This window comes from Clupea harengus, chromosome 3 (genome assembly GCF_900700415.2).
Source record: "Clupea harengus chromosome 3, Ch_v2.0.2, whole genome shotgun sequence".
Taxonomy (NCBI): Eukaryota; Metazoa; Chordata; class Actinopteri; order Clupeiformes; family Clupeidae; genus Clupea; species Clupea harengus.
In genome coordinates, this window is record NC_045154.1 from 21,688,234 (window position 1) to 21,715,474 (window position 27,241).

The 27,241-nt window shown below is 44.5% G+C and overlaps 1 protein-coding gene across 2 annotated transcripts; it reads left to right on the forward strand.

Annotated features, from left to right (window-relative positions):
* Positions 1-27,241, forward strand: wnt7bb (wingless-type MMTV integration site family, member 7Bb). 2 transcript variants are annotated; one of them, XM_012842451.2, is made up of 4 exons: positions 1-310; positions 6,496-6,722; positions 21,069-21,340; positions 25,467-27,241. In XM_012842451.2, exons 1-4 carry the CDS (start codon positions 228-230, stop codon positions 25,944-25,946), a joined length of 1,062 nt encoding a protein of 353 aa, XP_012697905.1. In that variant the 5' UTR covers positions 1-227; the 3' UTR covers positions 25,947-27,241. The 2 variants fall into 2 exon arrangements, with proteins under 2 accessions (XP_012697905.1, XP_042562128.1); XM_042706194.1 differs by lacking the exon at positions 1-310 and having other exon boundaries at positions 5,023-6,722.

Genomic DNA, 27,241 nt, shown 5'->3' on the forward strand with positions numbered 1-27,241 from the left:
ACCCCTACCGCTGAGAGATGCCAGACTCCAGCTCACACTCACGGCCCTGGGAGCTGGGAGCTGCATAGGAGCACCGACACTGACTCTACCGATCACTACAGCTAATCTGGAAGACAAGTCTTTTTTGTTTCAATGCACGGGAACTAAACGCGCAGCTAAAGGAATAAGGAATTGTATGCCAGTTTTTCTCCACAACATCAGAAAGCGGCAGTTTGCTCAATGTCATCATGATCATCTTCTCATCGCGCAGTGTACTGCTGTCAGTGTACTATCCGCAGATCTTCCTCATCCTCACCAGCGGTAGCTACCTGTAAGTTCATTTAACTAGTTACTTGCATATCACTTTACCACTGGGCGTTAGGCGGACTTGACAATAAAAACACGTGTGGCATCTTTTTACGCCGATTATGTCAAGTTAACGGAACATTAACATTTGCATATTGTCTGACCTTGCATTTCCACTGTAGAATCTTGTTGACACCTATCGTTATTAAGGATGTAAATGTTTTAGAAGGGGAGATGGAACATGGCTTTTCGATGCTGTAACGTTGGCTATTTCAGTGTACAAGTAGCCTCTGTCATGAATTTAATACAAACTTAATAACTCCTCTGAAAGACTTCAGTTCAAGTGACTAAGGAGTGTCAGATGTTACGTTAATGACAATAATCGCTGACAGTCAAATCATTTTCCCTCGGGATTTATGACCTTTTTGTAACGCCTGAAAGTTCCTGTGAATATACGAGGTCCACGTGGGATTGATTTTATCTGATATTAGCTAACCGGCGTCCTCTGGACAAGCAAAAGTTTTCATCCTCAAGAAAAAAGTGTGAGCGTTTCCAGACTGGTTGGAAGTCCTAAGGCAAAGTGACTGAAAAACGACATATAGCCTACAGTACGTTTGCAATGTGGGACAGGTTTGGCCACGGAGCGGCAGAGAAGTTCAATACATTTGAAAGAGAGTCAGAGTGGGAAGCGTCGTCCTTATGAAGAATGTTTGTGTTCTTATACCTACAAAACGTGTAAGGCTAACATATATGTGCAATATCATCATGTCTGCTGCCGTCTGTTCGTGTCTCCTATCATCCCCCACAAAAAGTGATTCCACAACATCGGCCAATTACACGCTCTTGCTAATTGACGTGTCCTCCAACGTGTGTACAGAATTTGAACAAGACAGATTCTCCTCTAACAGAAAGTTTGATTTGTGTTTCTAGAATAATTACGAAACTATGATGTTCATCTTAGTTCCTGGGACCCCAAATTTGATGTTAAAATAGATGTGGTTTATGGTTACAGTTAAAAGAAGGCATGCCTATGTTTAGCACTGGTTTGCACATTAGAAACTACATACCATTGTTTGTTTTTACAATTTAAACACTCTTGCGCAGAACACATTTGATACACTTTAAGGGGAGAGGTCGTTGGAAGTCTACAGTCCAAGCACTGAAGAAGCATACAACTGTGGTCCTTTTTATTGCAAAGTGCCCTTTCCTATCACGCAGTGTATTTATGAAGCCTATCCTATTTTCACACAGTGACATTTGTTGAGGTCCATGGTGGGTGGTGGATTTCCCTTGGAGAACTAGGATAAGAGCTGTGTTCCAGGCTATGAAGCTATCCCATGCTCACCATCACAGTTCTAAAAAAAAAACATTTACATTTATGCAAAGAGGCTGATATTTTACAGCCATTGAAAGAAGTGTACTAACCTAATCATTACAGTAATTGTAAGACAGAGACTGATTTGTACAATATTGTATCGTTTTAGGCACATTTATTTGTGTTCCGCTGGTTTGTACAAATTAAGAGGTCAAATACAATTCATATATCTGTCACATCTGTCTCTATTAGTCTCCCTCACTCCCTTTCTCTCTCCCCCACTGTCTTTTTAAATTCATCATTTGAACCAGAGGAGATTAGATGCTACTGATAATAATATGGTGAAGGGACATGCCCAATTGTTAGTACATCATTGTCTGGTTAAGTTGCTTTTTATTCCCTGTCTAGTTAAGTCTGGTTGTAGTCACTGTTATTTGTTTCTTCATAAATATTTTTTTATGAAAGGTTATATGAGTCATTGTGAATTCTGTAGTTAGACATGACCATTGTTATGCCTGTTGTCAGTGAAGCAAGCAGTGTTCTTTTGATGTTGGTGGGACTATAATCCTGTGCACAATATTAGCAGCTAAATCATTAAACAATAGACAACTTCAACAAGTTAAACATAGTTATTTGTGAAACTTTGTTGAAAGCATAGGTGGAAATTGCCCAACAAAATAAAGCATATGTACCAAAATTGGGCACAATATTTATCCTGCTATGTGCAGAGTTTTAATTTTAACCTTTGTTAGTTTTTTAAAAGAAACTCCAGCCAAGCAGTCATTCCAGGTTGCAGCTCTCAGTTTGTGTTAGGTGAGTTTGTAATATACAGTGCCACTGTTATAGCACATCCTGAGCCAGGAGACCTGGTAACATTTATTTTACATGTTTAAAAGGAAGTGCATTTAGCCATGAAGTAGATTATTTATAATTGAGTAAACTAGGAAGTCCTTTGGGATGACAGGAACCCATATTATTAAAAGAAATGCACGCCGTTTGTGCCACTGACAGGATATTTGAAGCTATTCAGCTAACAGATGGACTGGAATATTTGGTGTTTGCTTCCTAAGCAAGTTAGCCCTCTGCCTGATGTTTTAACCTCTACAGCCAGGTGACATTTTTAATATGGGTGTCATCATCTTATTCCTCAGTGTAAATCCTTTTTAGTGAGGTTCACACCAGTAGAAAAAAACCTAGGCATCAGTGTGAACCATTGAATTGCCCAACTGTTTTGAATGTGTGTCGCTCGAGCTACTCTTGTGAACTGTCACAGAGCACACAGGATAGCCGCTAAGCAAACAGAATCGCATTTGTGCACTTTGATGATGCAGGGATTTGAGAGATTAGCTGTGGAATGTCCAGCTTTTGATCGCATGATGCAGTTGCACAGCAACATCACATATCCTTGTGTCGGGTTGTTGCTCGGTGAGCATGACAAGTGTTTGGGTGCTTTGTGAAGAGACATGAAGATAATGAGTTTTCAAAAGTGTGTCATGTTTGCCTTTGTGAATCGAGAGAACCATTTTTAATTGTATCCATCAACACTCTATAAGCATCTCTGGCTTTAACGACACTGTTAGTACCGATAACAACACGTTAAAAGGCAGTTGAGAACAAGTACAACGGAGGGAAGCCTGGCAGGTTCTCAGGGATAGTTGCAGTCTCTAGTCACCTCCCATATTATGGGATGAGGCCAACTTGATACATATTCATAACAATACCATTAGTGTGATAAATGTCACAAATGATTAGTGAACTTTTTCTGTTATATAATGCACTGCTATAACTAGCAGGACCACTGTTGCAAATACTAATACATACAGTAAGACTATTATTAAAACGACACAAATACGACTGCATTTTACCACTACTGCTATGATTACAGCAACAGTAACTGATATTAAGTTTCCAAAGTATGTACAAGTGCCCAGAGACTTGTAAGAGAGCATCCTGGGCTCTCGAAGAGACTGGAGAAGGGAGCTGGTGAACCTTTAAGGGCCTCACATGGTCTGGCAGGGAGGAGTGAAAACCCCTCACTGATCATGAAATGGACATGGAGTTACGTGTCATTTACCTACGTGGACACTGTTGTGCATTTTCATTTGTGGTTTTAGTTAGTTTGCTTGTGTTTGTTTATTTACGTCTCAAACCCAAATCATGATACTCCAAAACGATGTGAAATTCAACCTCAGCGCAAGAGCACAGCAAGTCATCCATGATCCATTTGTAAATACTTCTCATCCTCTTTGAATGAGTGTATGTAAACTAATTCTCATAGTATGCAACTGAGATGAACGTTAAGGACAATTACCTTTTTTTTTTAGTTTTTATAGAAACATGCTTAAAAACATTATAGAGGGTATAACAATCAGTGATGTCAGTGATTTGGTACTTCATATATTAGAGGTTTAGTGTCAAAAAGAGGTTCTTTAGAGGTTTAGTGTCAAAAGCAAATGATGCACTTGATTTCCCCTCTTGCCTAAATATAAAGTAATATAAATTTTCTTGTTAAAATGCCCCTTAATGATAACTTTTATAACTTTGATACTTGTACTAATGAAGTTCTCTGTGTGTAGAATTTATATCTTTGTATTTATATCTTTGTATCTAGTGTCTGGAAATCAGCTATGTGAAACCATGAAGGTAGAAGGTTTTTAGATTTACCATGGAAGTTACTTAGCCAGTTCAGAATCCCATTCATGTCCAACGTTTGTAGTTTGATGCAGTGATTTACTCCACTGTTTCAAATGTTTTTTTTCTGCAAATAATAAATCTACTTCATAAGACATGTGACCCAATTTGAAATAGTGTAAAATGCTTCAATACAGTTATGGTTCTCAGATGGATGTTTATTTCAAGTTTGTTTCTGAGTCTAATAGAAAACTGCCCATGGTTTGACTTGTGCCTAACTTCAAACCAAACATTTTGTGTCTGGTGAATGCAGACAATAGCTCACCAAACTAATTGTACACAGCTGTTAGTCGTGATTAGGTATTGTGCTGCATAATTTATTGAACAAGAGGCCTTCAAAAAGCCTTCACAGCATGAGGAAGACACTGTTAGAATCACCAGTGAATATCTTATGGATTCTGAACTATTATGGGATCTTAACTTCAGATTTGTTTTCACCAATCCACAATATTTTTTACTTCACTGGGTCTTCTATTTTAGGTCTCTTAGATATCCGAAATGATGAAATTATCACAAATATTTAGAATATTAGACAATTTAGTTTGAGAGTTTTATCTGATTGTATATGCATATAATATGGTTATGAATGGTTTTTACATACAATTTCATTATTTTGGTAGTTTTCTTTCAGTTAAATGAATTAATCTTTTTCAATCTTGACAAGTTGGAGGACTGTGTAACCAACATTGAACCTGAGTTGATATAGTCCCTTCTGGTTACCTTTTAAAGTAACTCTCTTGGTTGTTAAGACATGTTCTTTTGTCAAGTGACCGCAGCACATGTATTACCAAGCAGATCATTCCACATTACGAGCGAATCCGTGTCAGTGGAAGATGTTTGTCTGTTGGTATGAAAGAACTCCATGCTGCAGACTCGACATTGCAGACCCAAGAATGAGTCTTTAAATGTAGTTTTACAGATATATGCCTTGTTTCAGTTATAGTTTCATTTGAGCATGTGGTTTTGTATTCAAGAGTTATTTTGGTGCCTTTGTGGAAACAGTTAATCAACAAAATAGAGGGAACATGGCTGGGCATATCCAGTTTCCAATCAACATGTACTCCTTTTGTTCCTTCTACTTTGGGGGAGCGTGTTTTTGCTCTATGAATTATTTTTTTTAATGTTTTGGGGGGCAGGGGGTGGCGGGGTTAGGGGCTCCATGCACACCATGCAGTTCACTCAGTCCCTCACATTTTCGCTGACACACAGCTTGCCTGTATCAGCCTGCCCTGCTTGCGGTGGAACCCTCGGAGGCCTACGTCATACATCAAAGCTGGCATCTGCCTCCATGTTCTTTTTTATGGTCCCCTTGTCTCCGGCCTGTTTGAAAAGCATGTATCTGCAGGGTTTGGTGGGCTGTAAACAGCGAGTCTGTTTGTTGAATAGGCTGTTTTAATAGATTTTTTTTTTTGATTTTTTTTTGTTTGTTTTTTAAACGCAGACAATCATTGGAACAGAAACAAATGTTTCACGACAGTCGTGACAATCAGTGACAATTGTGACAGTCGTGATCAGACGCAGAGGTTGCCCACATGGGGAAGGCATCTGGTCAAACAAACTTACACTGATGAGGTGACAGATGAAGAGGTCTGGTTTTCCCACCACAGATTCCTATCTACCATTTCAGACAACGAAGAGCCTGGAGCCGCTCGCCACAATTGCAGATCAAGGCAGCGGGAGGGGTCCCTCACACGGCTGTATTTATTTATGGATGTCCGTTACACCACATGTGTGCACGAACACCCATGAGTCTCAAGTGATAAGGGATAACATGTTTTGTGTCACTCTCCGCGGGGCTAGGCGACCACATTTGAATCTGAGCAACAACGGCTACAAATAGCGCATGTGCGCCCAGCGATTCTCGAATCCACTCATGCCTGGAAACAATTCGAGCAATGTTACCTAACAATTAATGCAAAAAACCTCAGCTCATTTTTACAGGGTTCCGTGCCAAACCAGTGCGGGGAGGGGTTGTCAGTACGCAAATAAACAAAATATCCTTTCCCTCTGCATTTGCGCTGGCTCTGCCCATGTTATTTTTTCAGTTTCATGCTGGAGGCCCTTCAGCCAATACCACTCTCTGATGAGCTGCGAATGGACTAATAAATGCTAATCCTTGGCAGGATGTGTCAAGTCAGTCTGCCTTCCAGACCCCTAACTTCTCTTTTTTTTTTTTTGCCTGTTCCTCTCACTGTTCTTTGCAGGGCCCTTTCCTCTGTGGTGGCCCTGGGTGCCAATATCATCTGCAATAAGATCCCTGGGCTGGCGCCTCGCCAGCGGGCCATCTGCCAGAGCCGCCCGGACGCCATCATCGTCATTGGGGAGGGCGCGCAGCTGGGCATCAACGAGTGTCAGTACCAGTTCCGCTATGGCCGCTGGAACTGCTCGGCTCTGGGGGAGCGGACCGTCTTTGGGCAGGAGCTTCGAGTAGGTCAGTCTGCTCTTATGGGGCCATTGGGTGGTCCGTTGTTTGTCCATCACTATTACGTTTTTTTTTTTTTTTTAGATACCCAATATCATATTGCTCGTATTTGTGTGGTCATTTGTGAATCATGATTCGTTTGCTGGGATAAGCATGGTCGCATTTGCACTCTTACCTGTTGTGGCGGACTGTCTTATCCACAATAGTAAGATTTGATAGAGGTGTTTTTGAACATTTCAAGTCAAGCTGAAATTAGTTCTAGATCTCTCATCCGTAGTATGGGTCCCCACAAGCTAAACCATAGTGCCATACAGCGCATGGTAATACTTTAACCAATGGCGCAAAGTCCACCCACATGTATTATTGTTGCAGTCACATGCTGGTATGTGCATTGTGGATGAAACAGGTCCATGTCAAACAAACGGCACCTCATAATCATTCAAATAATTTCTCACCCATTTTTTCAGTACATTGTTGTTGACTTAATATTTGAGTTCAGCTTATGGTTAAACCCATGCCGGACATTGCTGGCTGTACGAAAGGCATGGAATGGCAACCAAAAACCTTAAGTTTTAATGAAGAAAAAAGATGGATGAAAAATGATATTGCAAATCAGTGGACAGCTAATAGTATTATTTTAGAGCTTTGTTGAACTAAAACAGACGTACACATCTGTTGTTAATCTTATGGTTATGTCCAAGCCTGATGTCTGAGTGTCTGTGTGTGTGTGTGTGGTGTGTGTGTGTGTGTGTGTGTGTGTGTGTGTGTGTGTGTGTGTGTGTGTGTGTGTGTGTGTGAGAGAGAGACAGACAGAGAGAGAGAGAGAGAGAGAGAGAGTGTGTGTGTGTGTGTGTGTGTTTTGAGGTACAGTCAAAATTAGCTATAACCAGACCAGCATTTACATTTCGCTGTTCCTTTGTTCACAGTACCATTCTATAGATGTGTTGCACTTTTTTACAGAGGCTTTTATACATTTCCTTTCATTAAGAAGTGCCGTATAGCTTTTAAAATGTTGTTTGAGTATTGTTTAATCCAATGTCGCTGTTAACAATCACCCGTTTTAGAGAACTTCACAGTGTATTATTAGCCTCTCTGGCACTTTTGTAGGGAATCTTTGATGTTTATTTTTTTGTTCATTGTGTCTCCGAGACATTGTGTCGTAGAAGTGTGTCTCATGTATTTCCAGAAATGTGGGCTCCTTCTCCATAATAGCTGTATAAAAAACATGCACATATACTTCATGTATGTATGAATGTGTTAGTTTTAGTGTGCCATTTTTTATTTTTTATATTTTAAATGGTGAAATTATTAGTAGATAGTTTTAGTAAGAATCATGGACAGCGTTTCACCTTTCTGTAGTAGTAAATCAGATTTTGGTGGCATATGTGTATGTTAACATCATGTAAGTTGTGGTTATTGACTTCTGTCCGGCCGGCTGAAATGGCATTACCTCTTGGAAGTTTCCGGACAATTCATAGACCAAATCTGCAATACAGATTTCCACTGTTATTCTAGGTCATATTGCTTTGCTGCATGTTACATCAGGATGTTTTTGCGTCATTTGTTCCTAAGGTTTTTCTGGTCCTTGCATCCCCATTGATCTGTTTCATTCAGTTGCATCGTCAGGTGGAAAGGGAGGCCATGACAGTTGAACAAATATTGTAGAGGGGTACTGACTATGATATTTAATGTCCCTTAAGGCAATCTTGAACTACTACACTGACCACAGCTATTTCTTCCCAACCGTCCAGTTTGGGGATGTGGAAAACGGCTGCATTTAGTGGTTATAGTGGACACCTTACTGTGAACAGGGTTCCCTTGGGCCAGTGGGTGTGGCCGGCTTGGTTATTCATGAGTTCAAAAATCAGTATTTTGTGTACTTGTCTTTGAGCATGTGCAGTATGTTGATGTGTTGATTCAATTGAATCAAGCATGTAATCCCATCCTCGGGAGGGTATTGGTTTACAGTACATGGAATTGATTGCACTTTAGGAGATAAATGCTCCAATTGGTTCCAGAATCTTCAAATTCCCACATAATCAATTGCAAAGGGAAGGGGGGGAAAAAAACAAGTTGCCCGTTCTACGCGTTCAGTCGTTTTTTTTTAAAGTCAATCCCCAAAATTATGACCACTAAACCTTTTCTCTTCCCAGTGATCCAGTCTTAGCTTTGGATTGGCATGGAGATTCCACTGTTTTTCAAGAGTTAAAGATCAAGGAACCGCAAGCCTAATGCCTTCTCTCCACGCTGCCTGCATTTGGCCGGAGTTGGTCAGTTTGGACAGCTTCAGTGGTATTACCATTGGCTTTCCAGGAAGGTACACATTAATAGTTGGGTTATTGAGTGCTACTGAGCCACCAGATTTAGCAAAAAAATCTCAATTCAAGGATTCAGTTTCAGATGGAGAAACATCGCCCTAAGCAGAGGGTGCTTCTGGCAAGTGATGCGTGCCCCAATACTGGCAGTGCCTCCTGAGCAAATGTTGCAGAATAGATGGATAGACATGGCTAGTTCTGTTTAGGGTTGCATCCCTCAGCAGCTTCGGCTGCTGTACGGAGAGCTGGTTGGCTTTTTCCTCGTGTTTAATATTCGGTTGGCACAGAGGCGGCTGATGGAGGGCAACCCATTTCAGTTTACCGTCAAGCACAAGAGGGACTGTCTCACCCTTCACAATTGGTGCCTAATTTTTCGCGTTCGTGCAGCAGTTACACAGTGAGAATTTTATCCTCATATCATAAATGTTTTGGAGCTTTAAGGTTCAGCTTGAGAATTTGTAACCAAAAGACTTTTCGACAGCCTTCCACCCAAACCGTCGTTTCTTAAGCTTCACTATTGACACAAAAGAGGGGTTTCAGTTATTGTACAAATATGGCATGGCATCAGCACTCATGCTAAGCTGACTCAACTGCCTGCTGACAGCTCCTGTAATGATATAGCCATTCATCAGCAATACAGTGCTCCATATTAAGATGTTCTTATCTTGAGCAACCTGAAAGTGGGCCAACATTCATTCTTTATTCCAAACACAGGGATGGAAGTGCTCAGCGCTCAAGGAAGACATTATGTAATTTGTAATGTAGCACTGTTCAGCTCAGCCACATGTCTTAGTGATGCTTACCTTGCAGTCACCAAAGATTTGAAGGCCCCCAGACTTCAAAGGAAACCCCTGGTGCCGTGTCCTTCTCATGGCCCGCTCCAGCCTGTAAGACTCATGTGCGCAGAGGATTAGATGCTGATAAATAAAGCTCCTAGACATTATGAGTAAATTTGTGTGTCTTCGGAAGAACTTGGACTATGAGAACCTGAGCTATGCTGTTTTATGTAAATATAACTGACCATTTTTAAAGTTCATGTTAGTTGCTCTGGCAGTGTTCTTTCCTCTGTACTCCAAACAACACGGTGCAACCATCAACAACATGAAGAATGACCACGCTCCAGATACTTTTTGTTTAACATTTTAACTGGTTTGTCTTTATGGTGATTCATATGTTTTCACAAAAAGGGGTAGGTTGCACAAGAGAGCTATTTAGCCTGGTCAGCCCTTTTCCATTGCACTGGAGGATGCAGCAGGGTAGACTGATGCAAAAAGTATAATTTATGACTAGGGCTGCATCAGTTCTTACTAATACTATTTATGCACACCTAGTTATTATTTACCAGTGTGTTTTGGAGAAGTAACGTATTACGAGACTGTGGATTCTTGTCCAAACAAAGAATTCAAATGACTAGCGGGTCTCTCAGGGATCTTTTCTAGTTTTGCCACCCAACCTCCTCCACTCCATGATACTTAATTGATAAAGTAGCTCAGCCTCTCCATCCCACGCCACCCCTGTGTGTGTGTGTGTGTGTGTGTGTGTGTGTGTGTGTGTGTGTGTGTGTGTGTCTGTGTGTGTGTGTGTGTGTGTGTGTGTGATTGCAACGCCCCCTTTTACTTGGCTCAGGCCTGGTCTGGACAGGCAGGGTGAGTTATGGCTGAGGGGGGGGGCTGATCTGGGGAGAGCACTCCACGGCACGGCGGCCATGAGAAATGTGCTCAGGACCTCGCATCCCCGCTGGCCGCCCAGCCCTCTAGTTGGACCAGGGGGCCAGGAGCAGCAGAGCAGAGCCAAGCACGGAGACTCCCCTGTCCTCCGCTTGATCAGGGGATATGGTGGTGTTGATGATGAATGCCACAGCATTGATATCAATCCCCCTCCCCCCCCCCGTGCCCCCAAGTTAGTTGACTCCTCTTCAGTGTGTGAGGGCTGAACAAATGTCTCGCCAGATACAGGATGTGTAAGTCATCAGGTTCAGTGAAAAGCCACCGGAGGCGAAAGGGTTCCAGACAAGCGCGTACTTGATCGTTGAGATGAACGAAACGAAGCGAAAGGTCCAAACAACATGTTTGTTGAGGTGTGTGGGAGAGATGAGGATCGGAGTCAGAGAAGGCTGCCTCGTAAAGGTTGATTTGCTTTGTGGACTCAAAAATGACCCTGCAGTTTGGGTTCTTGACTTCCATGACTAACTGCACGTTCAGTAGAAGAAAAAAAAAGAAAAAAACTCAAATGCAAACAGTGAATTATCAATAAGAGGGTTTACCTGGAAATGCAAAGTATGCAGACCATTGTTCAATCTCACAAGACCTCACTTTTACCTACCAAACATGGAGGAACTAATCAGATTTATAGTCAGATGGACAGTGTTCTTGATTTTGGAGTTATTTGTGTTTTGGAAGCCTCTCCAATGCTTGCACAGTGAAGGAGAGCCCATTCCCGGGAGTTATTTGTCTTGATTGTGAGGGCATCTGATTTACGTGTATCTTTTTGTTGCTGCTCATTTCCTTGTGCGATTATATTTCACTGCCCGTTTGTTTGCGTATCGGGACACTCGGTGAAAAAAAAATGGAAACATCAGCACTCCTTGCGTCCGACTGAATGTTAATATCAAAGCCGCAGCAGGGATTGATCAATTCAAGGTCATTTTAGATGGTTTTGTCGGTTTCCCCATAAACATTGTGGTGACTGCTCAGGGTGCCTGAGGCGCTTGGTTAGATCTGCTATATTTATTTTCCATGGTATTGTCATTCCTGGAGAATGGATAACTTTTTAAAACAATTCAGGGTACTATTGTTTTGCCTTATTTTTTTTTTTTGAAGATCAGCTACTGAATATCAGGGTTGCCTTAACTTGGTGAAAGTGACAAAAGAAACAGACACACACACACACACACACACACACACACACACACACACACACACACACACACACACACACACACACACACACACACACAAACATGCAGGCACAATCAAAATTCTTTTTCCACTTTGTTTTTTTAAGCAGGATTGCTTTTTAAAAGAGTCCAACATGGCCTGGATAAACTCTTACTGCATTGTTAAACATTGTGAAGATTGATGGATGTGCATCGTCTCTGGTGTAGGCTTCCATTGCAATGTGATGCTGTAAAGCAGTTGTTTGTTTCTCTTCAGACAAACCCAGTTGGCCTTTGGTGGCTTTCATCTAAATTATGATGCATTATACTCTGATGTGTCTTAAGTTGACAATGCAGAAAAAGAACGGAAATTTTCCAAATTGGATGGATCAATGGACGAGTTTCCTTCATTTTCTTTGAATCAGTCACTCTTAACTTGCGGTGAAATGATATCCTGAAGGAATGCAAATGCAATAGTTTTGTAAAATCTGAACTTAATTGCAAATTACTATCCTCTGAAAGCTAACGATATATCTAAATGCTCCGTTATGCTGAAAAGCACACACATGTGGTTTAATTTATGCATGTATTGTATATTTTTTCCAAGTCGACTAATTTAAAGGAAATGCATTTTGAAATATTAATTTTAACCATCTGCATGTTTTCAACACAGCCCCACTTTCTTTTCAGTACAATTTTGATGTAGACATTGAAAGCAGAACACCAAATGAGATGAGAAACATCTTTCCTTGAATGTCAACCTTCGGAAAGAAAAGCTCGTTTGCTCCTAAAGATGAAAACACAAAGTGTTCCGCAACCTCAGTTGCCATTCGCTGAGCCTGCGCAAGAAACAAAAACGTCCCATAAAATTAAGTACAGTAAATTAGTCAAGAGTGAAAGTGAGGAGTCAAAGTTTATGCAGGGTGCTGGTCCCCCTCCCTATTTTGAGTGTGTGTGTGTGTGTGTGTGTGTGTGTGTGTGTGTGTGTGTGTGTGTGTGTGTGTCTGTGTGTCTGTGTGTGTGTGTGTGTGTGTGTGTGTGTGTGTGTGTGTGTGTGTGTGTGTGTGTGTGTGGTGGACCACATATTTCTTCTTTGAGACGAGCGGAGATAGTCAGACTCAGTAATTAAATTCTTGCTAAAGTAATGATTTGGTGTGCCTCACATTGCACAAGCATCTAGTACCTCATAAATTCAGTGCCAAAGCCAAGTGTTATCCCAGGGAGCTGGCCAGCTCAACAGAATGATGAGGAATGCATTTCTCCAAAGGGCTTTATGTTGTTGTTGTTGTTGTCTGAGAGGAATGCCTAAGAACATGCAGTGACACTGGCGAATTCGCACGGAAATGTGCCTTACAACTTCCAAGCAGTTGGTGGCCCGCATTAAAGGCCCTCCCTCTCTCACCCACCCAGTAGCATTACAATGTGCACTCACTGCAGCCCTCCGACAAAAAAACTGTGCAATGTGATGAGCCACTTGCACAAAATGGAGGAGCCTGACACCGCCAAGTAATTCATGAGGAAAACCCTTTGGAAATGATGCATATCTACCGCCACGCTATGCAAGAGCGGCGCTGCATAAAAGGCTATTTTAGACTTATCATCATGTGGGTAAGCCCAATCCTCCATCGCTTACCTCTCTGTCGGAGCCAGAGCAAACAGAGTGGGATGTATACAGACGCATGGAAACACGTGGGATCCGTGACCTCCTAAGGGCTTATCAGGTATTGAGTGTCCTGTGGGAGAGCAAACGATAGGAAGAGTGAAAGATAGGTAGTGGGACGTGTGTGTGTGTGTGTGTGTGTGTGTGTGTGTGTGTGTGTGTGTGTGTGTGTGTGTGTGTGTGTGTGTGTGTGTGTGTGAGAGAGTGATTTAATGTGAGCATAAAGGGTGTATAGGTGTACTTGCATGTGTGTGTTTGTCTGGGCTTGTGTATATACATACAGTATATATATGTGTGTGTGTGTGTGTGTGTGTGTATGTGTGTGTGTGTGTGTGTGTGTGTGTGTGTGCAAGTTTGTATGAGTTGTTTGTATATGTGCTTGTGTGTATCTGTATGCATGAGATCCATGTGTGTGTACGAGTTCTGCTTGTGCTTGTGTGTATCTGCGTCCCGTCCCTGTGTGTGTGTGCATGCGTGTGTTCCTTGTCTGGCCCTCAGACAGACAGGGTGGGGGGACTGCTGACGAGGCTGGGTGGTCAGTGGGGCGGACGGCGGATGAGTGGGCTTGTCCCTGGCTGCCCCCCCAGCCCCAGAGGAGGCCCATGCTGGACTGAGCTGAGCTGGGCCGGTGCTAGGCTGGGTCGGGTTGGGTTGGGCCACCCTGTGCTTGCCGGCCGGCTGGCCGTCCCGTCCGCACGGCCCGCTGTTTATCGCCCTCTGATCTGCGTCTGGCTGCGGAGGCGAGGGAACAGGATGTGAGAGGATCATCGCCACCTCAAAGCACTCTTTGTCCCACACAATCAGATCGCCAACTGTATTCACTGTGCCGACCGCGGGAATCGGACATTCATAAGTGCCTACAATCACAACGTCAGTGCCGATAAGGGCAGGGGAGGAACGAGAGGGGCGCACAAATGGAAGTGAGACGCTGCTTGATGCTTGGAATCTGTGCTGATCTTTAACCCTTATCTACCCTGTTGGATGCTATGGAAATGCTGGCTTTTGCATTCTAATGGCTCACCATGGGAACAATCAGATATCTGTGGTGAAGGACCTAGAGCTATGGAATTTTGGAATGAGCAGCTATGGGGTTGGTAAAATGTTAAAGCTACATGTGTTTTTCCAGGGGGTATTCTGAATAACACTTGCTCTTCTATGTAGGTTGTAGAAATCCTGCCTTTTTGTGGTGAAGGCCTGATAGGCAGCATACAGTCAAACAACATTTGAGCGTTAAAGTTCCACCAGTGACCTTAGATGAACTCTCGCCCTGGTCAGATGTGTGCGCTGGAGTGAAGCGGCCTGCTAATGGCTCCCAGCACTCAGCTTCTTTTCATATCAAATAAAGGTCCATGGTAGCCTTTGTCACAGGACACACATGCAGACGCTGCTACCTGTTTGACTGGTGGTAGAGAGAGAGACAGAGAGTGAGAGAGAGAGAGAGAGAGAGAGAGAGAGAAAGAGAGAAAGATCAGTGTGCGCCCGTTCAAACACAGACTGTAATGAGGGGTTTCGAGGCAACAGGTTTGCAGTGAGCTTTTAGCCTTAATAACAGGTTTCTGTCCCATTTGATGAGGTCAAGAGAGACTTTCCATTATGTCACCGTACCCTTTACCTTTCGTTGTCAGCCCACAGCGTACGTGTGTAATGTGAAAGACAAACATGGTAGACACAGTAGACAGACAGACAGACAGACAGACAGACAGACAGACAAACACACAAACAGTCTCTCTCTCTCTCTCTCTCTCTCTCTCTCTCTCTTTCTCTCACACACACACGCACCCTCATTCATGCATGGACGCATGCTTACATGCACACATATTCACACAGTTTTACAATGTGATTGCAGCAAATATGCAGTTCTGGTAAAACAATATTATTTTATTGACCAGGAACATGGCTGTACTAATTCCTCTAGCTGCAAACCTCATGTACCACAACTTTGTCTATAATTTGCTCGCAGCATATGTTCATAGCAACGGTACATAAAGCGGAACGGAAAACAGTAGGACAGAACGCATTAGTCAGCTCTCTCTGTGACTGATATACAAAGCAGGGCTTTTTTTTCTCTGATGGGGCCCTAGAGACCAGGGTATGGAGGACTAACGCTGCTAGCAGTACACACTTTTAAGTGTGTTCAGCAGTGCTGCAATACTCTGTCCCGAGGCCACAGTCGCAATAGCAGACAGTCACATTTCCATGTTTCAGTCGTTTGGCGATTGCACAAAATATAATACTGCATTTATCCTCAGAGTGAAGTCTGTGGTTTTGACCCGTGGTACTCCGAGCAGCTGAAGCGGGGTCAGGTTTGTTGCTCTTCTCAGTGTGAGTAACGATGCGGGATGCAGCAGGTAGATCTGATCCCGGATCAGGGCAGGATGCTGCCAGAGCTGGACGGTGTTGCAGGCGTTTCTCTCTGGTTGACCATGGGTGGAGGTGCCGCGGTCGCTTCAGACACTAAGTCCCCTATTTATTTAATTATATAGCGGGGGCTGCCGGCAGGCTCAAGGCGCAAGCTCCACCGGCCTGCGCGAGGACAGTGCACTTTGCTCGGGCAGCGCCTGTTGATGCCCCCCTTGCCTGGAGGGTGCCAAAAAGGCCCCTGACATCTCTTGAAATCCCCTCACCCCATCAGCTGCAGCACCACAGGGCCACCAGCAGATGCCACTTTTTTTCTTTCATATTATGTGGTGACATTAAAAGCCATGGCAGCATTCAGTGTTACTTAATTGGCAGAGAGGGCACTGCTTGGTGGTTCATGTACTGCATTGGGTGTTTTCATATACAGACAAATGCCGAAAGTAATTATTAGTCCAGAGTAACACATACATGAATAAATTATTAAATATATTCAGAAACGCTCAAAAACATGCATTTTTAAACACATGCCATAACAAAGTATCTCTGTCCTCATCAAACTTTTGGGGACTCTTTGAATGATGTTGTTTTTGTTTGTATGATGTGCTTTATATAACTCCTCCAGCCATCTGGGGACACGAAATGCACCAGGCCCTAAGTAGTTCCTGTTGTACAGCGATGGCTCTTATGTACCCAACGCCCTCACTTTTAAAGAGAGGTTTTCCCACCGGTGCTTTCTGAAACAACAAGGATTGCCCTGTGTGTGTGTGTGTGTGTGTGTGTGTGTTTGTGTGTGTGTGTGTGTGTGTGTGTGTTTACACGTGTGTTCATGACTTCATCCTTGAAGTTAGACTGAATCAGTGACTCAGGATGTCAGGCCACCATACTGCAGCAGAGAGCGTCGGTCATCTCACATATTCCATCATGACATACTAAAGACACGTTGATGGAGAAACAAGCATTTGGCCCTGTGTACTGTGGCCCTCTTACCATTTGCCGTCACCACTTGTTGTCATGCTTGAGAAAACAGATGTAGTAGCATCAGTCAGAGCATTCAACCGACCACAGCTAATCTAGCCAGTTAACAATGATGACAAAACCACTGTTAAGAGGCATAGCATTACCCAACAGATGCTAACCACTTTCTTGCCACTTAATGTAAGATGCCTTTTTCTGTGTGAAACCTCATGTGTGAGTAATACGTCTTTTTCCTTTTTTTTGTCTGGGTGAACCAAACTGTGTGTAAGAGAGAGAGAGGCTTGGTGGGGGGGGGGGGGGGTAACTCATAGACACTCATGGTGCAGTTGGCACCAGAATGAAAGCAGCTAAGCAATCCAATCCACTGCATTGGTAGGAAGCCATGCAGGGAGGGTTGAAACCCCTTCAAACAAGGCTCCCTTTACCTTCCACACTGAAAACAGGCCCTGTTTGCACGAGTGGTTTCCGCGTTGACTTCCATGTCCTTAAGCTGCTGGTCTGTTTGTCGTTGCCGGCGGCGCGAACGAGCCCCAGTGGCCTGGGGAGATGGGAGGCGCAGAGTTCAGCAGGAGTGCCGAGGCCGGAAGCACCTCCTGCTCCTCTCTCTCCCTCTCTCTCTCTCTCTCTCTCTCTCTCTCTCTCTCTCTCGCTTTCTCTCTCTCTCGCGCGCGCACGCTTTCTCTCTCTCTCTCTCTCTCTCTCTCGCTTTCTCTCTCGCTCTCTCTCTCTCTCTCTCAGGTTGTAAATCTCTCCATGCTGTGTCACGAGAGATTTGTTTAGTGGTCTGCCAGCCTCCTCTCTAAACACACAGTGTCAAAGCTGGGGACACCACATCCAGAAATGTGTGCTTTCCCCTTTTTTATTTTTTTTTACGTCCGCCAGCCAACGTGACGGACAGCACTGAGACCGGAGCGGTCAGCTGATGCGCGAGCTGCCCTGGCCCGTGGGGTCATGTCCGACTACTGAGAAGGGACGCAGGGGAGAGAAAGAGGGGGGGGGAGAGAGAGAGAGAAAGAGAGGAGATGGGAGAGAGAGAAAGAGAGAGAGGGGGAGAGAGAGGGAGAGAGAGAGAGGGAGCGAGAGAGAAGATGGGAGAGAGACAGAGAGGCAGAGGGAGAGAGAGAGAGAGAGAGAGAGAGAGAGAGAGGTTTGGGGGTAGGAGGGAAGTGTCTCTTTATGTAGCACTGATGCCTCTCCTTCTTCCCCATCTTGGACACTGTCACAGACACTTGCCACTAAACTCCATTAGACATCTGGTTTAATATTCCCCTATTCTTCTCTCCAGACCTTTCCAAGTTCATTGAGGTTTTTCTGGTCAGTCCAATTTTCCACTGGCAGCGTACAAGGCTATCCCAGGGTGGTTCCTTTTGGAATCCTGTCAGGACTTTGGGGCTGGCTTCTTCAGGTTTTTCTTTTTTTTTCACTTCAGCATTTTGTGAACCACATGCCTGTAGAGCAAGCGAAAGCTACCTCAGGACACCCTTAGAAGTGCGGTACACTCGGACCACTTTGTACCACGATTCTGTGCCACTCGTAACTCGGGGGTTGCATCTTTATTTTGTAATGTGCTAACGTGGTGAAAAGCTGCATCTACCACACTTTAGTAAAGAGCCTCCATTTTGTGATGTAACCACATTCAGCCCCTTTCTGACTGAACTTCTCCTCCATTATAAAGCCCTAAATAACAGAGGAACAGTTTCAGCCTTTTAGGAGAAGGCCACTCACAGCCACATGTAATACCTCTCTCTGTCTTCCCCCATCTCAGCAGTTATCAAACAGCCCTCACTCTTCCCAATCTTCTCACACTTAGCTTAGCGATAACCACTCCATCACTGACCCCCTGGCATGTACTGGCTCAGCATGGCCACCCTCTCAGCGTCCCCAAAAACACAAGGAATCTAAGGCCACCCCAAGTACTTGGCAAAACTGTGTCAAAGCAGAGAACAGTTAATAAAAGTCTTTGATTTGCTTAAGTAGGAAATTGGGGGGTGGAGGGGGTGGTTGGGTGGGGGGGGGGCTCTCAGTGTCTCCATGCTCGCGACACTCGCATAATGGCGAATGGGTGAAACAAGGAAAGCCAGCTCCTTCACAGAGGCACACAAAGGGCTAGCTGGGATCATTGCACAAGCATAAAGCGGGCCCTCTCTCCGACTGCGGTACAGTAATTTGCTCTCATTACCAGACTCAGCTGTTCCAGACCCAACAGGGGGTGACAACCAATAGGAGCACCAATACGCTTTTCCCCCCACGGGCAGCGGCTCGGGGCCCTGCTGGACGGGCGCGCAGAGCGATGCACGCACACACACACGCATCCATGGCACAGGGAACCACCCTTTTCCTTGGAAACAGCCCCGATGCTGTTTTTACCATTACGCTGGCACCGCATGTGTATTTGTGTGTGGGGCGCTGGGGTGGTAAGGGGTGTGTGTGTGTGTGTGTGTGGGGTGCTGGGGTGAGGGTGGGGAGGTGGGGAGGTTGCTGAAAATTACCACAAGCTAGCGAAGCTCAGTGCTCATGGTAACCAGAATGGCGAGCGGTTGTGAGTCAGTGCCCAAGAGAGGGCATCAGCCACAGAAGTCATACCCGGGCGGGCCTCCAGCTTGGATCACCAGCCCTGATTTTCACCCGACCGCAAACTTTAGTGTTTTTTAAAGGTGACATTTTCTGGGACAATGTGCGTTGGTACTGATCGCTGTCCATGAGAGACTTTAGATGTCAGGAACATTAAAGTATGTTGTTCTGATTTGTTTGAAACTAAATGGTCCACAACATGTCCTTTGTTCAAGGCGGCAACGTCCTCATGCATCTAATTAAGGGAAAAAATAAATCTGACTTAGATGGGTCAATGTTTCGCACTTGGAACACATCAACAGTATCCCAGATGGCATTACATATACACATATGGAAATACTGTAAATAAATAAAATTGGGAATGATACTAATTTTACATTGTAGTAAATTCAGCTGAGTGTATGGCGAACTTCAAAAGCAGTCAAACCTCATCTCTCTGCAGTTTAATAGTGAAGTCTGAGCTGTAACTTTGAAGTAGTCTCAGAAAGGTAAATCTTAGCTTACCTCATTTCCCACCATGCACCAGCCGCCTGGGAGGACCGACCTGTGTGCGAGTGGCAGAGACGCTCATGTGTCCCCAGAGGCTCTTAGCCTGTATTAGCGATGGCTCAGAGAGCACCTGGGTCACCTCTCGCAAAGTGGCAGCCTGAAAGCCACCGTCATGCCACCTCACCACAGGACACAGTGCAGTTTAAAAATACCCACACCAGTAGTGCGAGCTGCACTCCTGCTGCTGAGCCTCCCCAGCGGAAACCCCGGAGCTTACTGCACCCCGAAAGCGGGGGGGACTTTGGACCTGCGCTGCACGGAGCTGGCTGGGAGAGCGCCTGACAGACCTTGAGCCGCTTCACACGCTGCGGCCCCACATGCAAGGTGCTCTCACCGAGAGGAATTCAGCACTTTGGACAGCACCTACAATAGTTCTCTCCCACTAGGAAATCACAGCACAGCACATTTTGCAGGCTGTGTTTAAGGACTTTGTGGTCGGCGCCGTGGCCATGCTGCAATTTCAGCAAGGTGCAGCAGAGACGCGGAGGAGAGGCTGAGGGAGGTTCACGGCGTATTCCCCCTGCACTGGGCAGGCCGGAGTTCCTGAGAATGGCCCACATGATGGATGCATTTCTGATGGATTTAACTTTCCTCCCTTTGATCATAGATTAAATAAAGTCTGTCTAATGTCTAATAGACATTGGTTACCTCACTGCTCATTGCTGCCTCAAAAATCTTTTTTCACACACTAGGACATTAAAGCTTTACTGAGATTCTGCATAATATCTTAAAACAAATGGCACTGCATGAAACAATTACTGAACACATTCATTCCATGTTATGTGCATCTGAGTTCAAGCTGTCATTCTGTCCAGGATGTCTTAAATGTCTTTTGGATCCTCATTAGCATTTTATAACCTATTCAAGGTTCAAGGCTAATTGTACCCAGAGGATCCGCAGGGGTACTTGGCTTCATGCTCAATATGCACACAGTCAGTTAATAGTTTTCAATGTTGTATTTTTTTTTTGTATATGTGTGTGTTGCTCACACACTAACTTCATTAGCAGCGTAGCAGAACACATTTCATGGCCTGTCTTCTCTTTCCCCCCAGGCAGTAGGGAGGCGGCGTTCACCTATGCCATCACGGCGGCCGGCGTGGCCCACGCCATCACGGCGGCCTGCAGCCAGGGCAACCTGAGCCACTGCGGCTGCGACCGGGAGAAGCAGGGCTACTACAACCAGGAGGAGGGCTGGAAGTGGGGTGGCTGCTCGGCCGACATCAAGTACGGCATCGATTTCTCCCGCCGCTTCGTGGACGCCCGTGAGATAAAAAAAAACGCCCGGAGGCTAATGAACCTGCACAATAACGAGGCGGGAAGAAAGGTAAACATGTCGGAATCAGTCCCTTTTTAGACTTTCATGTGTCTTATTTTGTATTTGTTTTTTTCCCCCCAGAAATGTTTGTAATTATTCTTCTTGGAACGTCTAAACAGTTCATCTTACAGGGCATTTGAAAAATTCATCATTAAAAGCCTACAGTATTTTCTGAAGTTGTTTGGATTTTGCCATAAATTGGTTGCAGTTTGTCAATAGATTACTCTGGTTTGGCTGGCCTGCCTTGAGGGGCCTGCCGGGGAGCGCCCTGTGTGCTGGTGTGTGTGCTGGTGTGTGTGTGTGTGTGTGTGTGTGTGTGTGTGTGTCCCACGCGCGTATGTGCATCTGCTCGTCACCTCCTGCGCTTCCAAAACGAGTGCGAGCTGCAGGGGAGTTATCTCCTGCCAGTGTCGAAGTACGCTTGGCAGCCTGTGGACAGGAAACAGATCTGGCTGCTGATTGGCTGGACGCCCATGTTGCCTCCGATGCCTAAGTACTCGGCTGATTGATAAGCAGCAGGTCCATTTTCGGCAGCTAGTTATGCCTAGCCTCAATTACAGTGTTTTCTGCACACCATACTGTGGTATCCTCTCCCTAAATGGAACAGCTTGGCTGTGGCCCTGCTGGCCATGTTTGTTTGCTATTAGTCACTCACGAACACAAAACAACTTGAAACCCCTAATGGCACAGCCTTTCTCCCCATCAACGGCACTCTGGTGACAAATGGATCTAATTAATAACGTTGGGCTTTAATGTGTGCAGTGGGAAAGCCAGGCTTTGTACCCATGGTTGCCAGATGGAGGTCTGCCCAGTCCTCTCATGAAGTTATGAAGTGCAAAGTCAGAAACAGGATATTATTGCAAGTCCTCCCTGCCCCCCCCCCCCCCCCCATCCACACCCCCCCCCCCCCCCAATGCAGAAAACACAGCACTGCCACTTTACTGCGCCCTTTGAGTTTTTTTCTTTCCCCCTCTCTCTCTTCTCTGAAACTGGGGATCTACCAGGAAGATGGTGGAGCCACAGCAGGCGGGATTGGGAGAGTGAGAGGGGGGGCGATCGGGAGCTGACTGACTGGGGGAGGCCTGCGGGCCGTGGGACAGCCGTGCGTCGCGCTGGCGCGCTGAGATTTCAATTGCCGTCACATTTTTGTGCTGCGGTTTCAACTATCTATAAATGAATTGAGGCGAAACATTAGTGTTTTTAAAAGTAAAACACACTGTAGCTGGTTTATCGTTCAGAGGCCACACAGCTCACCACACTCCCATGTGTAAAGGCCTGGGAGTTTGCCTTGAGGAGAGAACCGTGACTCTCAGCACAAAAAACATTTAGTGAAACAAAGAGCTGGGAAAGTGAATGACTATATTGTCGATTGATTACGAGGTGACAGTACTGTTTAGAAATGTCGTTTTACTCCGACTCCTCTACAGGCTGCAATAAAGATACATGGAGCAGAGACAGCACTGGCTTATGGGTAACGGAGTGTAAACTGAGCTTTCAAACCGACATTCAACATTATGGGCACCAGCCTTCTTACTGCGCTGGCTTCGCGTAATGCTTGTTTTTTAAGATGGCACCTAAACACAACCGAGCGGCACATGTTCCTAATTCCCCCTCTTCTCTCTCATCCCGTGTCTGATGGAAAAGGATCTTTTGTCACATCCCCCCCTAATTGGTAGCAGAAAACTGTCTTTGATGGAGAGTGTAAGGAGATGCCTCCAACCATTGGTAAGCCACTCTAGTTGGTGGGGAGGGGGGTGGGGGTAGCAGTCACACCAGTTGCGGTTTTTCACCTTTCGGGGCTGCCTACTGCTTAATCTGCTCTCTCATTGTTGTGGCATCGCGAAGCCACAAACGAGCGGAGCGACCGAGCGACAATGCCACCGAGACAATGGCTTTGCGTGAGCTTGATGGGAAGGAGGGATTAATCAATTACTTTGTGTGAGCTTCTCAGAGGGAACGATGACTGGCCCTGGCGAGGCGTAGCGCCAGGAAAGAAGAGGCACTGGAAAAAAGGCCTTGCCAAGAAAATGTAACATTTCATGCAACAAATACAAGGCACATTCTTCACTGGAGTCTGCCGTGAGGTTGAGGAATTCATGTTATACGAACACAGAAGTGGTTTGTGTCGTCCCTCAAGACTGGAGGCGCGGTGTGTGTGGAGTCGCTCCTTTTTTTTTTGTTCGCGCTCAGATTTATTATGCATTCAAAAGATGAAATGTAACTTAAACAACACGGGGGCGAGCTATTTGTGGCAGAGGTTTGGACAAATACACAGCAAGGCTTAAGTGTTGGCTATGCCCTGCCGTTGCTGTGGACACTACTCCGCGTGGCTCCAAGGGCTGTGGTAGTCCCACCAATGCATGTCTTATTTCTGAGAAGAACCTCTAATTATCTACTTCTTTTCATCACGTCAGGCCATGCTGATTGGTGTTCCTCATTTGGAATCCTTCATTTTTTTTTAAATGTCATTCAAGTGCCATTCAGTTAATAAACCATGATCCCACACCTATGAGGGATCCAGCTGTAAACAGTTAATGGTCATTTGTTGGTTGTGTCTGCACACAATATCTGTAATGCATTAAATAGCTGAAAGATCCACTTTTAACTCGAGTGTAATGCGTATGGTTATACAAGATTTATATTTATTTTTCCTGCCCATTCATGTGGTCTTCGGGAAGGTAGGGGGAATTACAGGGTAGAATATTACCAGCAAGTCCATTTTCCCCCCTAAATTTTGACATGAAGCTGGCACTGGCCACCATCTCAGAATTTTAGATATGCTCGGTTTTGGTTCAGTTCATACTAAACTGTCATTCCTAGCTCATTGAGAATGCTAATGTTGAACATTTCCTTGCCAAAGTGCAAAACAAAAGCCTTCCCTGCTGTGCATGCTTTCCTGGGCTCTCTCTTCCTCACAAGATTATGTTTTTCAAAAAGAAAACTTTCACCAGAAGAAAGAAGGCTACTGTTAGGCTATCATAAAGTACTCAGAAATAAATGCACTGGATATTAATGGGCAAGGATCTATCACGGCTGCCATTTGTTCTTGATAGATCTTATTTGAACAAAGACGGCTCTCACAAGACATCTTTAGTTATTCACTGTTCCATCTAATATCCAATTCAAATAAATACAGCTCCTTGGTCATGCATTTCTAGAGTAACAACAAGGACATAAAACACTGGTGTAGACTTTAAGATTTTCTGGCAAAAATACCTAAACCAAGCATTTATTACATCAGCAAAACTTTTTTTACCAACATTACTGCTGAAATGTTGACTGGTCTGAGCAGATCCAACTAAAATACCATACATATATATCTACATTCTTAGTTTTTGATGTATATAAGCAGAACAATTAAAAAGATATATGACATCAGTATATTGCGCCAAGTCATTTTCTTGTCCTCATAAAATGTATTAAGTAGTTCTACAAAAAGGCCGTTATGGGTCACTTCCCTTTGGAGAGTGCGTTGCTGGAACCGTTTGTGTAATTACTTCTTAGACGACTATTAAAATGTCCTAACGTTTTTGCTAAGAAATATATAAATAAGCCAAACCCCATTATATTTTTAGCATATGAAGAAGTCTATTGCTGCATTGCTCTATGGGGTAGAAAATTGTTTGTGCTCTGTCTGTGTGAAACAACAGTTTGGTGGCTCTTTAACTGAAGATAAGTCACTCTGGGACGTTATGACAACAGAAAGATTTACTCATCTAAGCTCCTTAACGCGTCACTTTTATACGGATATTAAATTAGTAAATTACATTTCTGTTAAATCTTACCAAAAACAAATTTATTTTAATGATTGTGTTAGGTTGTCAGCAACCGAAACCACCAACTTGAACTGAAGTTGTAAGTCTATTGAGATCTTAATCTTACATAAAACTACCCTTGTCAAATGTCTGTGTCTCAGATGATCAGGACGATCATTTGTTCCCCAGCCTGCTGGCCATTTTGTGTCATACTCAACTGTGAACATTGACTGTATCGACTGCGCTAAAAGTATGAACTGATCTGGGACAAGGGAATGCCATATGGTCTAACAAATGCACGTATTATTGATTCTGTGGTGTGTATATGGAAAGACCTAAGTGCATGAGTGACTTGAACATACCTTGCTGTCTCCCCTCAGGTCCTGGAGGAGCGGATGAAGCTGGAGTGTAAGTGCCACGGTGTGTCGGGCTCGTGCACCACCAAGACCTGCTGGACCACGCTGCCCAAGTTCCGCGAGATCGGCTACATCCTGAAGGACAAGTACAACAAGGCGGTCCACGTGGAGGTGGTCCGAGCCAGCCGGTTGCGACAGCCCACCTTCCTCAAAGTGAAGAAGACCCAGGGCTTCCGCAAGCCCATAGAGACCGACCTGGTCTACATTGAGCGCTCGCCCAACTACTGCGAGAAGGATGCCAAGACGGGTAGCGTGGGCACCCAGGGGCGCCTGTGCAACCGCACCTCGCCGCACACAGACGGCTGTGACCTCATGTGCTGCGGCCGAGGGTACAACACGCACCAGTACACCAAAGTGTGGCAATGCAACTGTAAGTTCCAGTGGTGCTGCTTTGTCAAGTGCAACACGTGCAGTGAGAGGACGGAGGTGTTCACCTGTAAATAAGGGACGGGGAAACGAAGCTCAAGCATGGAGGAAGAAGAGGGGGGAAGATTGGACAGACAGCTTAGGGAAAAACCCATAGTGAGAGGAAGAGAGAGAGAAAGAGTGAGTGGGAGTGAGAGAGCGAGAGAGAGAGAGAGAGAGAGAAAGAGAAAGAAAGAGTGAGAGAGATGGTTTTGGACCAGTGGAGAGGAAATGGAATGGAATCACACTATCAGCTCTTCATGGCATCATTTTGCACAGCAGAATCTATATTTGCTTGAACACAAAGTAAAGGCTAAATATCACTAGGTACAACCCCAGCTCTTGACTGAGTTAAGAATATTGGGTGCTCATGCACTGATGTATCCACACTGACTGGAAGTTAAGACTGCAGGATACTAATCATGCCCTGGATGGGGACTGTGCATTGCACTGAGGACAAGACCGGGTGACTCGTGGGATGTGGAAAGTGATGGGAATTTGCTCTGAGCGACTGAGAAAAAAGGGTTTCAAATGTTCTGTTCACAGCTTTTAAGTCTCAAACTCTTGGGTTTCAAGAAGGGGACAGCAGAGATATAAAGGTACAATGGCAAAAAAAAAAAATACTGGCATCTTGACTGTGCCGAAATGAAGACCGCTGTGGAGTGCAGTGCCTACGGGAGCACTGGAAGCTGAAATGGGGAAGTCTCTACCGTAAGCCTTCTACTGCCAACTGGAAAAATGGTGGAGTATGTTAGTCGTCCAGTCACACTGGAACTGTCTGTTTGAACACTGAAAATAAATTGTTTATTTATGTAATAGTATCTTAAAACAAAGCACTAACGGGTAGAAATGTCTTATTTTGTACTAAGTGTAAAAGAGAGAGAAAAAAAAGTTTTTAGAAACTCTGACTGAAGGTGCGTGTCTTTTAGAAAAAAAAATCCCACCATTTCCCAACCAAAAAAAGCCCTTGATTTCCAAAATGGTTTCCGTGGTTTCACTTCTGGTGTGTGTTGACTTCAGAAATCAACTCATAGGACAGTATATTTCTCATTTACATGGGTTCTATTTTTCTCTAGCGTAGCTTTTGTTTGCAGTCAGATATGCACTATGATTCCTGTTCCCGGTTATTATGCATTTCCAGACATAGTCAAGGAGAAGACAACTTTCTTAAGCTGCAAAAAAATCCTCAAAAACAAACAAAAAAGAAATCCTTCCTCGATTCATTAAACGTGACATTAATATGTTGCTGGATATGTTGTCGAGTACTGCACTGATATTTTTTTTTCTCTTCAGATACAACTCAAATGAAACTAAATAAATATCAATTTGTCTGA

What these genes read in the sequence shown, in the direction of transcription:
- wnt7bb (XM_042706194.1), top strand. Translation starts at nt 6,398, where the DNA reads ATGCTAATCCTTGGCAGGATGTGTCAAGTCAGTCTGCCTTCCAGACCC. An exon ending in TGGGCAGGAGCTTCGAGTAG is followed by an intron (nt 6,723 to 21,068) that starts GTCAGTCTGCTC and finishes CTTTCCCCCCAG; the next exon opens with GCAGTAGGGAGGCGGCGTTC. An exon ending in ATAACGAGGCGGGAAGAAAG is followed by an intron (nt 21,341 to 25,466) that starts GTAAACATGTCG and finishes GTCTCCCCTCAG; the next exon opens with GTCCTGGAGGAGCGGATGAA.